The sequence below is a fragment of the Biomphalaria glabrata genome, chromosome 12, assembly GCF_947242115.1.
Source record: "Biomphalaria glabrata chromosome 12, xgBioGlab47.1, whole genome shotgun sequence".
Classification (NCBI taxonomy): domain Eukaryota; kingdom Metazoa; phylum Mollusca; class Gastropoda; family Planorbidae; genus Biomphalaria; species Biomphalaria glabrata.
This window is the reverse complement of record NC_074722.1, coordinates 37,437,246-37,452,827: the sequence shown is the minus strand read 5'-3', so window position 1 is coordinate 37,452,827 and position 15,582 is coordinate 37,437,246. Positions and strand designations below refer to the sequence as shown.

At 39.0% G+C, this 15,582-nt stretch overlaps 2 protein-coding genes across 2 annotated transcripts; both read right to left on the bottom strand.

Moving 5' to 3' along the window:
• Positions 1-230: 230 nt before the first annotated feature.
• LOC106064291 (uncharacterized) lies at positions 231-6,000 on the bottom strand. Its single transcript, XM_013222781.2, has 3 exons — positions 5,854-6,000; positions 3,703-4,101; positions 231-1,253 (listed from the first exon to the last, which is right to left on the bottom strand). The coding sequence occupies exons 1-3, from the start codon at positions 5,891-5,893 to the stop codon at positions 739-741; spliced, it is 954 nt and encodes a 317-aa protein (XP_013078235.2). The 5' UTR covers positions 5,894-6,000; the 3' UTR covers positions 231-738.
• Positions 6,001-8,343: 2,343 nt separating this feature from the next.
• On the bottom strand, positions 8,344-13,981 carry LOC106064288 (uncharacterized). Its single transcript, XM_056005658.1, has 3 exons — positions 13,844-13,981; positions 11,605-12,003; positions 8,344-8,915 (listed from the first exon to the last, which is right to left on the bottom strand). Exons 1-3 carry the CDS (start codon positions 13,923-13,925, stop codon positions 8,401-8,403), a joined length of 996 nt encoding a protein of 331 aa, XP_055861633.1. The 5' UTR covers positions 13,926-13,981; the 3' UTR covers positions 8,344-8,400.
• Between the last annotated feature and the right edge of the window lie 1,601 nt (positions 13,982-15,582).

The following is a 15,582-nucleotide window of genomic DNA, read 5'->3' as shown; positions in this document are numbered from 1 at the left end:
CACGTGGTGCTCTATCTCTTCTATATAATTTACGATCTCATGTTTAATTCATGATGGCTGTCACGTCACCGTTTTTTTTTTTTTTGCGTTGTTTTAATAATAAGATCACGTGACTAAATGTTGTTTGTTTACGATTGGTGAATGAGGTCCAATTTGGTTATGTAGTTCCCTTATTTTGTAATTTTGTCATATAAATCCGTGCGACAGAAATATTTTTTACCAATTGTATCTTGTTTAAACTTTCAGCTTTCTCAATGCGGTATGATCCTATCGGTTGTCTAGACCAGTTGGGAACGGGGGAAGGAGGGGGTATCTTGGTGAATGTTTACATGATCGTTTTGTTTTAAACGCAAAAAAAAAAAACACACACACAAAAAAAACTGATTACTCTGGTCTCAAGATTCTTCAAGGGGACTAATCCAACTTATACCAACACATTTGTCAAGTACGATTATCTTTCTCCTGTTCAAAATACCAAGCAAAATAATTAATTACCAATAGTTAATAAGTTAATTGATTAATTTTTATCTATCGATTCTTACATTCTCAGGTAAAAGAAATAATTTTACAAAAGAAAGTCAGACAGACAGATAGTGAGTTGATATAAGCTTTTTTTTTTAATTAAATGGATTGCCGTCGACTACAACGACACAGGAAAAGCTCTTTTTTTTTTTTTTGCCAAATGCCATAACCGTGTAGTGTGCAAGCGGTCTAATGCTACGTACTCATCCCATTCCACTAGCCAATGATAGAGCGACTGGGAGGACAGACAGTCAGACCACTGAGCAGCTGCGACCGGTTGTTGGTAAACACGTAGGTCAACATGTTGTACAGGGGCGTGTCCATCTGGTGCAGGTGCTGCCTGCTAGCCATCTCCCCCGAGCAGAGGGCGCCGGGGCTGCACACGTTCATCCCCCCGGCGTTGTCTTGGATGTCATTGACGCCCAAGTAGACGGTGGCCGCCATGGCGAAGTACTCCTGCTCGTTGGACATGGCGTAGGAGCTGAGCGCCCAGGTCTGACGGCTCTTGGCTGCCAGGTAAGCCAGGTACACGTCGGACTGGTCCATGGCGGAAATGCCGTGGATGTGGATCGTATGCGTGAACTCGTGAGCCAAGATGTTCTCGGAACCGCCGTAAGGGTCACTGGGCGTGCAGAGGATGTTGTCCTCTAAGACAACTGCCCTTTGACCCCCGACCCCTGCAATGTCTTCATACTTGCGGCCGTCAAATGTACACGTTATGTCACACTGACCTGAGGAATAAAAAATTAATATTATCTAATCCCCAAGAAATAAATATCTTAGTTTTTTTTACAATTATTATTTCTAAACTTGTTTTTTTTTTTAGTTTTAAATTTTTCCATTTCATTTGTCTATTTCATTTTCTTTTAATAATATTAATGCTATCAGTAATTAAATGATTTGCGTAAGCGTATTTTAAAAAAAACAACTAAATACTTGGGAACAAAAAATTATTAGGAAAATCTATGGTGCTATACAAGATGAAACAGGGTTGAGGACACGCACTAACCATGAAATATATCAATTGTTAGGAGACCCACTTCGTTGGGCAGGCCACCTTGAAAGAATGTCAGATAACAGAGGAGCGAAAATTGTGTACAGGCAAAAACCAAAAGGCAGGCAACCCAAAGGCAGACCGCGAATGCGATGGATGTGGAAGCAGATCTGCAACAGCTTGGGGTTAGGGCGTGGAGACGAAAGGCCCAGGAGAAATCTGTATGGAGGGATTTGTTGAAACAAGTCATAGCCCTCCATGGGCTGTAGCGCCACTGGGATGAATGGAAAAGTATTTTAAAAAGTGGCTTTTACGCGCCAGATGAGTCTATTTCATAAGCGCGGTATCCAATTTATCACTAACTTTTTTTTGTATTTGACCACAATGGAGTGTCATACTTTATTTCAGGAATGATGCATTTCGTCCTAGGCTGAAGTACTGCAAGACGCAAGCTGTGTTAAGCTTCTGACATCAAAACATCCTCTGCCCCACGGACTGCCCCACGAATCGCCCCAAGGACTGCCCTGCCTCATGCACTGCTACTTGGATTGTCTCATCTATATATATAATTCTCTTCTTCCCTCAACAGTTTAAACGAGAAGAAGAAGTGAAGGAAAGATCACTCTCTTATTTCTGCGGATAGTCCACTAGGAAACAAGAAGGGGGGGGGGGGGTAGAACACAAAATAGCAGGGCCGGACCGTTGAAATATCACCTTTTTTTTTCTATTTCTACATCACGTTAAAAAAAAAAAGGGGGGGGGGGGAGTAATCTACTCTGTAGTAGCTATCGAGGCGACACGGAGCACGCTCAAGAGTTTGGACACCATGGAAAGATCACTTTTTTATTTTTGCAAGTCGGATGGAGGGAGTTATTCTAGAGGCGAAAAAAAAGAAGGGCCGGGGTGGGGGGGGGGGGAAGTACTATTAATCCGTCCATAAATAGCAGAACCGGACTTAACAATTGTAGAGCCCTATGTAAAACCGATTTCGCGGGCCAAGTTTGGGTAGGGATACGGATAATAAGTGAAAATTAAGAGTTTGTATTAGAAAATAAATTCGTCTTTGCATTATATTCATTCTTTACTATGTACAGAATTACTTTACGAGCCTTGCGTGTAGCGAAGTCATGAGTGCATCATAAAAATTCTATTTCCTACATAGATCACGTTTAATACAAGAATTACCAAATGTTTCAATCTATCTACGGAGAATTGTTGATCTCAACTAATTCTTCGTTAGTTTGAGGCGCGAGAAGCTTCTTTCACTAGATTCCACAATTGCGGGTATTGCATTATGTGTTGTTGTTTTTTTATCGCGCGTAGGATTGGCGTTTTCCAAAATGACAATTTTCGTCTATATATTACATGAGATTTGTATAAGTTTTCAAAAGATTTTAATAATTTCCGGATATTTCCAGGACTTTTTCATATATTTTGCAATTTCAGAATATTTCCAGGACCTCCTGTTAAATCGACAGGAGGCCGCGGGAAATCTGTTATAATTGGATATTTTGTTAGACTTGTGAAACTTGCTAGATTTCGTATTTCGTTAAAAGTTGGTATTTTGTAAGAACTGAATATTTTGTATTTAACCTAGTTTCTTACTTCAACACGCGCACACACACACAAACACACAGTACAATACACACACACATAGCTTTTAGTTTTCTTTACACTATCGCAAACCGAGATTCGTTAAATACTAAATATTTCTTTTTCTAAACGCTAGGACAAATTCGTACATGTGACCTTTCTTTCCTGGGCCCATTAGAGAATGAAATGGGTTGCCTGAATCAGACAGGAAAACCAAAGACTTGGCAGAGTTAGGTCATTGAAAACATGCATGACTAGATTGACACATGAAATGCGTAGGACGTAATTATCTTCTTTTTTAAAGTAACATCTGTAATATATAAGATAAGATAAGATAAGATAAGATAAGATAAGATAAGATAAGATAAGATAAGATAAGATAAGATAAGATAAGATAAGATAAATAATCAGGGGGTTAAATTAACGCTATAATTTTCAAAGCCTATTTCAAACAAAGATTGTGTAAATAGCAACAAAAAAAATATACCTTTGAAATCCAAGTAAACATTTCACTCTGGAGTAGCCATTAGGTGTGAATAATGAAGTGAATGTATTTTTAAAGAGTATGGCGCCTAAACGAGGTGTAGACTAACCTGCACAAGAGGAGCCGCAGTGAGTGTTGGCCAAGTTGTAGTACTCCGGGTAGATTGTCAGTTTCTCCGCCGCTGTAAACACCCCAACAGATGTTTTTAGAACCAAGTTGTCAAAGATCGGCGACGGCATGTACCGGGTCATCTTGACAATTATATCAGCGGCGGCGTTGACTCCTTCCCAGGAGGTGCGGGGGGAGCCAGCGATCTGAATCTGTTGCTTGGATGGGTCATAGTTGTGGGACTTGGTTCCACTGGCATCTATGTAAATGTACTTAAAACCTGGCAGGTTGCCAGCTCCTCTGGGCTTGGGGAGGTTATTGATAAAGGCGTAGTCTTCAGGCGAGAGTCTCCAGGTTGAAAACCTTTGGCTGACGTTATCTCCAGATGAATGTGTCGCTCCTAAAATATAATCCAACTCAAATTCTAAGTTTTTACTATGGTAAGTTTTATATACTTTTTTTTTCCAATCAACGACCAAAAAAAAATTTATGAAGAATTGAAATATTCACTTAGATAATGACCAAATTATTAAATTAATGTTCTTTTATTTAATTGAAAGAATTTGACCCTTCTTGGTTAAAAAATCCTTGCACTTTTGTATATTTTCTTTACTAGGGAAACATCTAACAAGAAAAGTATGCCTACCTTTAAATGAGAAAAAATATTAAGCATGAAAATACAACAAATCTTTATATTAAGCATAGTTGTATCAATTAGTTTGGATCGGTCTTGTAATTAAATTTGACTAACTATTTATAAAAAACAAACATTTCTAAAAATAAAAAAGTGGTAGAACTAACTGAATTCGAACTCACGGCTCTAGCCATCTCAGGGTTCTCAAGACAACACGCTAACCACTCTGCTAGTGGAGAGCTTATTAACAAGGAAGATTATAAAGCTTTCTATTGCTTCTATAGTCTCATCCTATTTTTCATGATGTGTTCACTAAGACTCAGTCGACGACGCATAGAGGGGACTAATTCAGCTTATACCACTATTTCAGTCAAGTACAATTTCTTTCTCCCTTTCGAGATACTAAACAAAATAATTAATTAAAAATAGTTAATTAACTAATTTGTCTTTTTTTTTAATTGATTCTAGTGTTGTCAGGTAAAAGAAATAATTGTGCAAAACTTCAGCCTGATCCGAGATTGGGTGTAGGAGAAATAACGTGTACAAACATTTAACCAGACAGACAGACAGACAGATGGAGTTGATATAAATTACTTGTTCAAAAGACAATACCTCCTTTATACCACGTGTAGAGTGATTATTTTTCTCTTAATAACTAATGAATGGTAGATTTTTAAAAAAGGAAACATTTTGTTACCTCGCCTCATCCCCCATTTCAGAGAAAGAATCCTGGTTAAGTGAATGAACAGATCTACTCAACTTTATAATATTCCATTGATAGGCATTAAGATCTAGACTTAGAAGACAATGCACGAAATGTCCCTGAACATTAATTTATTAAGAACGCGAATAATAGCGGAAATACCCGAAGACGTATTGTCCATTCAAAATAAATATTTTCTAGTTCTCTAGCCAAACTTGAATTTATTTCTTGCTTACTTTCAAAAATTCTAACGGTCAAACTAGAGTTTTCCCAGTGTGGCCAGAGAGCTAGTAATTCTTTTCCAACGGAAAGACATCAACTGTCAAATTTCTAGGAAAAATTGTTGGATCCGTTTTCGAGATCCGTGTCCACCGAGAAGTTTCCAAAAAGGTAAGAGTTAAATCGAAGTTTTGTAACAAGACAGTTTGTGTGGAAGCACAAACTCCAAATCGGCCCCCGAAGTGGTCCACCCAGGCAGGTAAAAAGGCAGGTTTCAATATTTTCAGAAAGAACATCAGAATGAAATTTTACCAAAGACAAATGACATAGAAGAATGGAGAAAGAAGGTTGACAGATCTTGTGTGGTGTCACTTTTCACTTTCAGAAAAGAAAAATGTAGCCGTTGCATCAGAACTTTGAATGGGCTAAAATATTATGATGTCGGATTTTCATTATCTTTTCTAGTTAACGAGATCTAAACGTGACGGACGGACGGACGGACAGACACTCCACACAAAATTTATAGAGGCTTTTCCCCTTTCCGGGGCCGCTAATAAAAATCAATTTAAAACAGAAGTTACTTCAACTATACTCACCTACTAGCACCACAGAAGCGAACATTAAAAACAACACCATAGACCAAGTTACACAACTCTTGAAATTATTGACACAAAAACCCGTGGTGAATAGAAGTTACGTTCCTTACTTCCCTTGTGCCATTTGTTAGATAAAAGATATAATGATTAAAAAGAAAAAAAAAGTGACTTATCTGAAATGACACCAAAACTCATAAAGTCACAAAGTAGGTTACACAAACTACTTATAAAAAATAAAAAAAAGATTTCTAATCAAAATCGGTAATCCTAATATTCATGAACATCTGATCAATAAATTACAGACAACTAATAATATTATATTATATCATATCATCAACTCATCATCACGAGACTCGATGATGCCGGAAGTTTAACACAGCTTGCGTCTAATAATATTAATAATAATAATAATGATAATAATTGTATTTATAAAGCGCTGTTAACAAACAAAATGTAGGCTCATGGCTCTGTGATAACACTACAAACATAAACACGAGAGCTAAAATGATAAACTAATTTTAAAAAGTTTTAAACAGGTAGGTCTTAATGTTCTTCTTGAAAGTAGTGTAGCATGTGTGTCTGAGATCAATGGGGAGTGAGTTCCAAACCTTTGGTCCATGAACTGAAAAAGCCCGCAGACCGTAGCTTTTGAGGGAGAAACGTGGCACCACTGGAAGCGTTGAGTCCATTAGCGCAGGGCTCTCTGGGGGACATATGGAGTGATCAGTTCTCAAAGGTACAAGGGCATTTCTTTATTATAGATACACTGATGACAAAGTTTTGCCACCATGTAATCGATTCTCGCTTTCACGGGAAGCCAATGGGGCGTGCTCAAGAGCGTAGTAGCAGAATCACGTCTTGTTTTTCTTAGGACTATTCGTGAGGCGTTCTTCTGAATACGCCGTAAGCAGCTCTAGCGAATCGTACGTAAAGTTGGATTTAGACAGACAGACAGACAGACATCAGCAGGGGGTAGTACCAGCTATTTCCTTCGACTCCAATTTTTCTTATATTACACTTCATATTAGCAGCTTCCCAAGTCTCATTGATTCTATTAGTTGATGTAGGAATTAGCATTTGATATTAGAGCCCCAAAGGATCTGCCTCTGTTTACAACGCCTTATAGGGACCAGTGCAAGGATATCTTCTTCTTACCGACTTAGCTTTTACTTTTTTTCTGGCTTGATCTGCTTCTTTTTGCGTTACAAATATTCTGTTGGTCAGTTGGAGGGTTCAGATGACTAGACCAAAATTTTAAATGAACTGCGCAGTGGTTTCCAGATCAGGCAGCTATTCTTCAAGGTAGAGGCATAGCTAGGAATTTTTTTATCGTTTGGGGGCCCGGGGGGGGGGGCTTGACCTCTTTGGTGGCCCCTACATTTTGCGTAATATTTAATTTTTAATGTAAAAACCACTCAATTTAATGCCTCCTTCAAGTGGAGACCCGGGGAAATTTTCCAATTCTCACCCTCACCTCTCCCACCCTAGCTACGCCACTGCTTCAATGGATGTTTTGGGGCCAGTGTCTTGTTCGGGCCTCTTGATGGATAATGCAGTTTTGAATGACATGACATTCTCTGGTGACACTACACAATGGCTAATTTCTCTTGGAGTGCTGGTCAGTAGTTACAAAGCGTACATCAACTCACTCTGTCTAAATATGTAGGATTTCATCCCATTAGATAATTGAACACGATATTTCTGCTACACCCATTGTCGGATCAAATTGAAACTTTCAACTTTACTCCGCACTTACAACAGTATCTCTTAATAATGTAGAAGTTATTTCCCTTTTTCTATATCAAACAAAATAACTAATTACCAACAATCAATAGACAAAACTATTAATCTGTTTCTATTGATTCGTGTTTTGTTAGGTACAATAAAATGATTGTTTAAAGTTTCAACTTGATCCAATAGTGAGTGTGGGGGGGAAATAACGTTTTAAATTATCTAAGGGGACGAAACCCTACATACTTAGCTGTCCGTGAATACTGAAGGATACATTTCCCTTAGTTAGTATCCAACAAAATAATTAATTACAAGTAATTAATTGACTGATAGGTTAATTTTTTTTTAGTGATTCTTGTTTTGTCTATGCCAATAAATAATTGTGCAAAGTTTCCACTTGATTTGAGAGTGGGTTTCGGAGAAATACAGTGTACAAACGTTTTACTTGACAGACAGACAGACAGACGCTTTTTTTTTTTAAATAAAGACTTATATGAGCGTAAGAACTGCACATTTAGAAACATTTATCTCAATACTATAATATTTATTTTCCTTTTTCTATATTAAACAAAATAAATTAATTCATTGGTTAATTTTTAAACTGGTTCATGTTTTGTTAAGGACAATGAATAATTGAGCAAAGTTTTAACTTGACGAGAATGGATAGAAGGGGAAATAACGTAAAAAAATGTGTACCAGACAGACAGACAGACAGACATACGGAGTGAGTTTTGTAATACGCTTGGTTAAAAACAAAAAAGTTTCTCATAAATGTGTTTATTTTTTTCCTACGCCTCATACGAACCACTAATACCTCTACCCGATGACAGAGTGACCTGATGGACAAACAGTCAGACCACTGGCCAGCTGCGACCGGTTGTTGGTAAACACGTAGGTAAGCATGTTGTACAGGGGCGTGTCCGTCTGGTACAGGTGCTGCCTGTCAGCCATCTCCCCCGAGCAGAAGGCGCCGGGGCGGCACATGTTCATCCCCCCGGAGTTGTCGTTGCTGAAGTTAATGCCAAAGTAGACCGTGGCCGCCTCGGCGAAGTACTCCTGCTCGTTGGTCATGGCGTAGGAACTCGGTGTCCAGATCTGATGGTTCTTGGCTGCCAGATAGGCTGCGTAGACGTTTGATTGGTCCATAGCAGAAATGCCGTGGACGTGTATGGTGTGTGTAAACTCATGTGCCAGGATGTTCTCCGTTCCATGAAATGGGTCACCGGGGGTACACAGGACGTTGTCCTCTAGTACGACTGCCCTTTGACCCCCGACTCCGACCAGATCTTCATACTTGCGGCCATCAAATGTACACGTTATGTCACACTGACCTGAGGATTTCATCAGTTTTGATTATTACATTATTTTATTATTTAATTATTACAAACATTAAGACCTATCTGTTTAAAACTTTTTTAGATTAACTGTCATTTTAGCTCTCGTGTTTTTGTTTGTAATGTTGTTACAGCGCCTTGAGCCTACATTTTGTTTGTTAACAGCGCTTTATAAATAAAATTATTATTATTATTATTATCACGTGCATTGTTAACTCTAGCATTCTGTTCTATCTTAATAATAATAATAATCTTTATTGTCCGTACGGAAATTTGTCTTACAATTTGTGCATTACACCAAACCAAACATTATAACTATAAGAAACCAAAGTGTACATTCACGCCAGACTCACTCAAAATCTTAGTTTTATATCTATCTTTCTATCTATCTATCTATATATATATATATAATATGGAAATACAAAAGGCTTAGCCCTCGGCACCAGAATCAGACTGTCGCGCTCCCAGGTCATGGCCACATTTTTATATGCTTGTGAGTCTTGGACACAGACTGCGGAGCTAGAGAGTAGAATCCTAGCAATGGAGCTGAGACTCTACAGAAGGATCCTAGGCATCACATTTAAAGACCGCATCACAAACCAAGATATTAGAGACAGGGTTACTGCAGCGATTGGACCCCATGATCACCTGCTAACTATCGTAAAAAGCAAGCTGAAAATCTATGGCCATATTACAAGATCTTCGGGGCTCGCAAAGACCTTCCTTCAGGGAACAGTACCAGGAAAAATAAGAGGCAGACAGAGAAAGCGAAGGGAAGATAATGGAAGGGCCTGCCACTGAAAGAGGTTCTAACTACGGCAAAAGACAGAGAAGAATGGCGAAGGACGGTGGACGAATCTTGCATGGTGCCCCAAAAGACTAAGGGATAGGTAAAGGTAATGGTAAAAACATCTATCAATATATATAGCACCTTATTGATAAACTAGTTAATACAACATTAGCTTTCACTAGCCAGACAGACCAGGCCTTACTAAATAATTTGTTTCCTCCTACATTGACCAGGTATTGGCTCAATTTCATTATGTGCCAGATACGAAATGCATTTCTAGACTTTTTAATCGCTAAGCTTTTTATAATAAGAATACGAATGATCAGTTGGTTAGCTTTGGTTTTAAATTACTGCATTCAAGGGGAGCGGTGGCTGAGTGGTTAAGCGCTTTGCTTCCGAACGGATGGTCATGAATTCGAATCTCGATGAAGACAGGGATTTTGCATTTCGGCATTGTTAGGGCCCCCTGAGTACCCAAATCTGATTTGTACCTGACTTAAAGTTGGGGTAAGTAAATGCAGTTGGTAGTTGTGCTGGCCACATGAGACCCTGATTTTAATTTTAACAGTGGCTAAAGAAACATCATCTGCCGTATAGATCTCATGGTAGGACACGGGAACTATCCAAAGTGACAAAACATTACAGAAGTGCTAGTGAAAAGAACAAACCACAGTTTCACTTCAATATCATATTATAAATTTAAATTATTCAAATATATTCAACCTTTTTGGATTCAAGCTTAAAACATTCATCATTCTCTCTCTTCTAATTCTCCTATGTCTTCATATGTAATAAATTCCCTTGAATAATTTGCAAGTTAAATGCAAACGAAATCAAATCCCTCACATTACTTTTTGTGAAGCATTCTAATTTACAAGACAGGTTTTGTTGTCTTATCTTATAAGCTTCAGACGGTCATTCGAAAAAATAAGATAATTCTATCGAGACTCGTGTTCATCTAGTCATACAGGTTAATCGAAGACTGTACTCTTTCTCTCCGTAATTATTTATTTACCACATTCTGGTGGAATCAACGCTGGTATCGTCAGGAGAGAAAGAGTTCAACCCTGCAAAGTCATTGGTTTTCCTGGCTGATTCAAGCAACCCCGTTCCATGCTTTAATTACGAACTATGTTAGTATTGATCATATTTAGCAATTCATATATACCACAAATAGAAATAAAGTTCCCCTTTCAGACCTTTGCGATCTATAAAGCAGAAAAAAAATCATTTGTTTATTTGGCCAACGGCTAACGAGCAGGATGTCATGTGACCTGCACAACGACCAACCGCCTTTACTTTCCCCAACTAAAGTCAGGTACCCATTGGAGCTGGGTGGAATCATGAGCGCCCTTAAAAATCCTGATATTCAAAATCCCAGTCTTTACCGAAGTTCGAACCCAGGACCCCAGGTTCAGAAGCCAAGCGCTTAACCACTCAGCCACCGCGCCCCCCATACCATAAATACAAATGATATGCATGCAGGCTGTATAAAGAAGAAAGAGTGATTCATAGAATAGCTTTTAATGTGCTTTGCCTCTTTATAATATAAGTAAGTAATATTGCGCTGGGAAGCGTGGTCGAGAGTGCGCTTGAACTTGGCTTGGCTACCTAGAAAGGGGCTCTAGGTTCGACACCCGACTTGGGCAGAGTTGTGTTTACTGAGCGCCTAAAGGCAGCACGGAAAACAAACTCCTAGATACCCCCTTCCGCCCACCGGTCCACAAATGAGATTGGACCAAAAGCGCTCTGAGCATGCTATAAGCATGAAAGTAGCGCTATATAAAAGCTATAATAATAATAATAATATTCTAATTTAAGAAGTAATATAAATATTTCTAAACGAATTAGAGTTAATTGTGTGAAAAAGGACGCCTAAACGAGGTGAAGACTAACCTGCACAGGAGGAGCCGCAGTGAGTGTTGGCCAAGTTGTAGTACTCCGGGTAGATTGTCAGTTTCTCCGCCGCTGTAAACACCCCAACAGATGTTTTTAGAACCAAGTTGTCAAAGATCGGCGACGGCATGTACCGGGTCATCTTGACAATTATATCAGCGGCGGCGTTGACTCCTTCCCAGGAGGTGCGGGGGGAGCCAGCGATCTGAATCTGTTGCTTGGAAGGGTCATAGTTGCGGGACTTGGTTCCACTGGCATCTATGTAAATGTACTTAAAACCTGGCAGGTTGCCAGCTCCTCTGGGCTTGGGGAGGTTATTGATAAAGGCGTAGTCTTCAGGCGAAAGTCTCCAGGTTGAGAACCTTTGGCTGACATTATTGGCAGGGATGGTCGTCACCCCTGAAAAATAACTTAATATATCAGTTTATATCGCTTCTTCAAAAATCTAGGAAGTCGCTGATAAAGTCATTACTTTTTGTGTTCAAACAATGGACCTCATTCACCAATCGTAAACAAACAACATTCAGTCACGTGATAATATTGATAAAACAAGGAGAGAAAAAAACGTATCACGTGACAGCCTGTGTGTATTACGTAATTTGTATAGAAGAGATAGAGAATCACGAGACTGAATGTTGTTTGTTAACAATTGGTGAATGAGGTCCGTTACTGTATTTACAAAGAAAGAGATGCGAAGAAACACAAGAGTGTGGTTCATTGTAGTTTAACTGTATAAAGCAGGGGTTCTCAACCCTTGGGGGTCGATTGACGATTTGCCAGGGGTCGCTTAAGACCATCGAAAATATGGATTGTTATTGTCTACTCTTCTATTGCTGTATGTGTGTGTTGGGGGGTCGCGGCAGAGTGGGGGAATATAAAAAGGGGTCGCCGAGCTTAAAAGGTTGAGAACCGCTGGACTATAAAGCGAAGCGTTATATGAAGACACTACAGAATGAATTGTGCAACTTAGTGACCGTTGCCAAAGTGGACACGTTAAGGGGGGTGCGCAGCGCCTCTGATTCCATAATTGTGCTGGCTACACTTTTTACGGCGCGACTATACAAAATCTGCTAACATACGGAATAACTTGTTGGCAAGGCAACGCCTCATCTAAACTGTTGCGACGTCTAGAAAACAGTAAAGGCGTTTGGTCGTTGTGCTGGCTACATGACACCCTCGCTAACCGTAGGCCACAAAAAACAGATGAACTTTACATCATCTGCCCTATAGACCACAAGGTCTGAAAGGGGAACTAGTTAGGCCAGGTTCACATCTAACTTTACATTCACTTTCACCTATCCTTTGATCTGCGGGACCGTTGGGGCACTACACAAGATCTGTTAACCTTCTTTCTCCATTCTTATCTCTCATTTGTCTTTGATATAATTTCATTCGGATGTTCTTTCTGAAAATATTGAAGCCTGCCTGGGTGGACCACTTCGGGGGCCGATTTTGAGTTTGTGTTTCCACACAAACTGTCTTTTGTAACCTTGTTCTCTATAAAGTTAAGATGAATTCAACATTGGCACCTTTATAAATTTTTTTTTTAAAGTAACAGTCGGATTAATCTTTTTCATTTTTTTACCTGTGTGTAGTCGCTGAATGAACTCTTTATGTTGTCTGTTGTATTTATGTGTATTTTTCTGGTGTGTTGTCTTTATATGAGAAAAGAGTCCTTGTAATCACAACAAATTTCCTTAAGGATCAATAAAGCAGTCTTAGTCTTAGTCTTAGTCTTACAAGACTATTGTAAACTGCTAGACGCAGCAACAGTCGGACTTCACCTTCTGTGAACCGATGCTTATGGAAGGAGTTGAACTTTTTACTAAAGACTCTTACAACAAGACTTTGAGTGCGTCGGTATAAAATGTTAGTTTTTTTAATGTTTAGAGTTAATAAATTTACTTAAGATGGCTGCCTGGTCGTGCGGTAAGCGCTGAACTATCGTTCGGACTTCTCGATAGTCCCCGGTTCAAATCCAGCCCGTGCCGTCCCCCTGCGAGAGGTTTGGAGAAGGAAGAAGATTATCTTCAACTCGGGAGGAACATCTAAAACATGTAAAACATTTTACAAACATTTAATCGGATGCCTACTTAAAATTGAACTTACCTAAAAGTAAACTAACCTAAAAGTAAACTTACTTAAAAGTAAACTTATCTAAGATTACTTTTCAACATAACTCTACAATAAAAACTAACACTACACTTAAGCCCTTAAATTAAACTCAACTCAAACTTACCTACCACGACCAAAGCTAAAATAAAAAGTACCATTTTACAGTAAGTTCTACAACTCTTTAAAAGATCCACAACTTTGTACATAATCTCCTTTAGATATATTAACTTAAATACATTTTCACTGTATATGCATTTGGCTTAAACAACTGATTTAAATGATTACAATAAAACAATTTTAAAAAATGACAAAGAAATCTTATCTAAATTGACACGAGAAAATCAGAATGGTGAAGTCAGAAAGGCGAAAGTTCGCTAAACACAAACTTGTATTGATTGGGTAAAAGAAATGTTTTAATCTTCAAATTTAGGATAATGTTTCCAGCACTCAAGCGGAAGTGTTTTTTTGGGATTTTTCATAAACGCCGGAAAAGCTAAAGACAGCTAGATAAAGGAATAAAGGAAGAACTAATAAGCTATAGCTTTTTAATGGTATATATAAGCAGGTGGCTGAGCGGTAAAGCGCTTGACTCCCGAACCGAAGGTCCCGGGTTCGAAACCCGGTGAAGACTGGGATTTTCATTTCGGGATCTTTGGGCGCTTCTGAGTCCACCTAGCTCTAAATGGGTACCTGACATTAGTTACGGAAAAGTAAAGGCGGTTGGTCGTTGTGCTGGCCACATGACACCCTCGTTTACCGTAGGCCACAGAAACAGATGACCTTTACATCATCTGTTCTACCCTATAGACCACAAGGTCTGAAAGGGGAACTTTACTTTTTTTTTTTTTTTAGCAAACGCGACCTGAAGCTCTTCAAAATAGACACTAGCAGATGGGAAAAAGTGGTACTGGATAGATCCACATGGAGAGGGAGCATAAAGGAAGGGTCTCGAATCGGAGATGCCTTACACAACAGTAGTAGAAAGAAGGGTGAAAGTGCAGCGGCACCTGGAGATTACATATCCCCAGCCTGTGACTGCAGCTGTGTATCAAGGATTGGCCTCTGTTGTGACACGGTTACTATGTGTGGTCAACCGTGACACACGGTCAAGTGTTAGGTACCTGCGAGAAGTGACGAGTGAATTGAAAACAAGAAGAGAGGAAGTCATCTAGTGGAGTTGGTTATTCGTAAAATGTTTTATATGTTTCGGATGTTCCTTCAGAGTTGAAGATAATTACTTCCTAGTCCAAACCTCCCGCAGGACGACGGGGGATGGGAGCGGGCAGGGTTTGAACCCGGAACCCTCGATGAATCTGAACGACAGTCCAGCGTGCAAACCGCACGACCAGGCATTTATCCGAGAGTTATCTGGTTATCTGTAGATAATGTTCGCATTGTAAATATGTTAGGTTTGAATGCTGCACAATAAAAGGCAGTTTATACTAAAAAGGTCTTGTTTCTTCACAGCCTCTTTTAGTCACACAGGAAGTTGCAAAGGGAAAAGATCGTCTCTCGAGACGCAAAATGTGAATCTTCAGAATCAAATTTTCTCAGCTCTTCTGCTTAACGCATAGGACGTAATCATCTTCTTTTTTTTTTTTTTTTTTTTGAAGTAACGTCTGTATTGTATAAGATAAGACGAACTAAATAATTTCAATAGAAAGAAGTTATCACACGTTCACTCTAAAACTTTAAACTGATATTTTAAAAAAGGGAAACAAACTAGCGGTAATATATGACAGTTGATACAAGGTCAGCTACCATGCATGGAGATGTTGATAAAATTATAGCACCATTCTTTTTTTGATAAATCATATATCAACTCACTCTTTCTGTCTATCTGGTAAATAGTTTGTACACTTT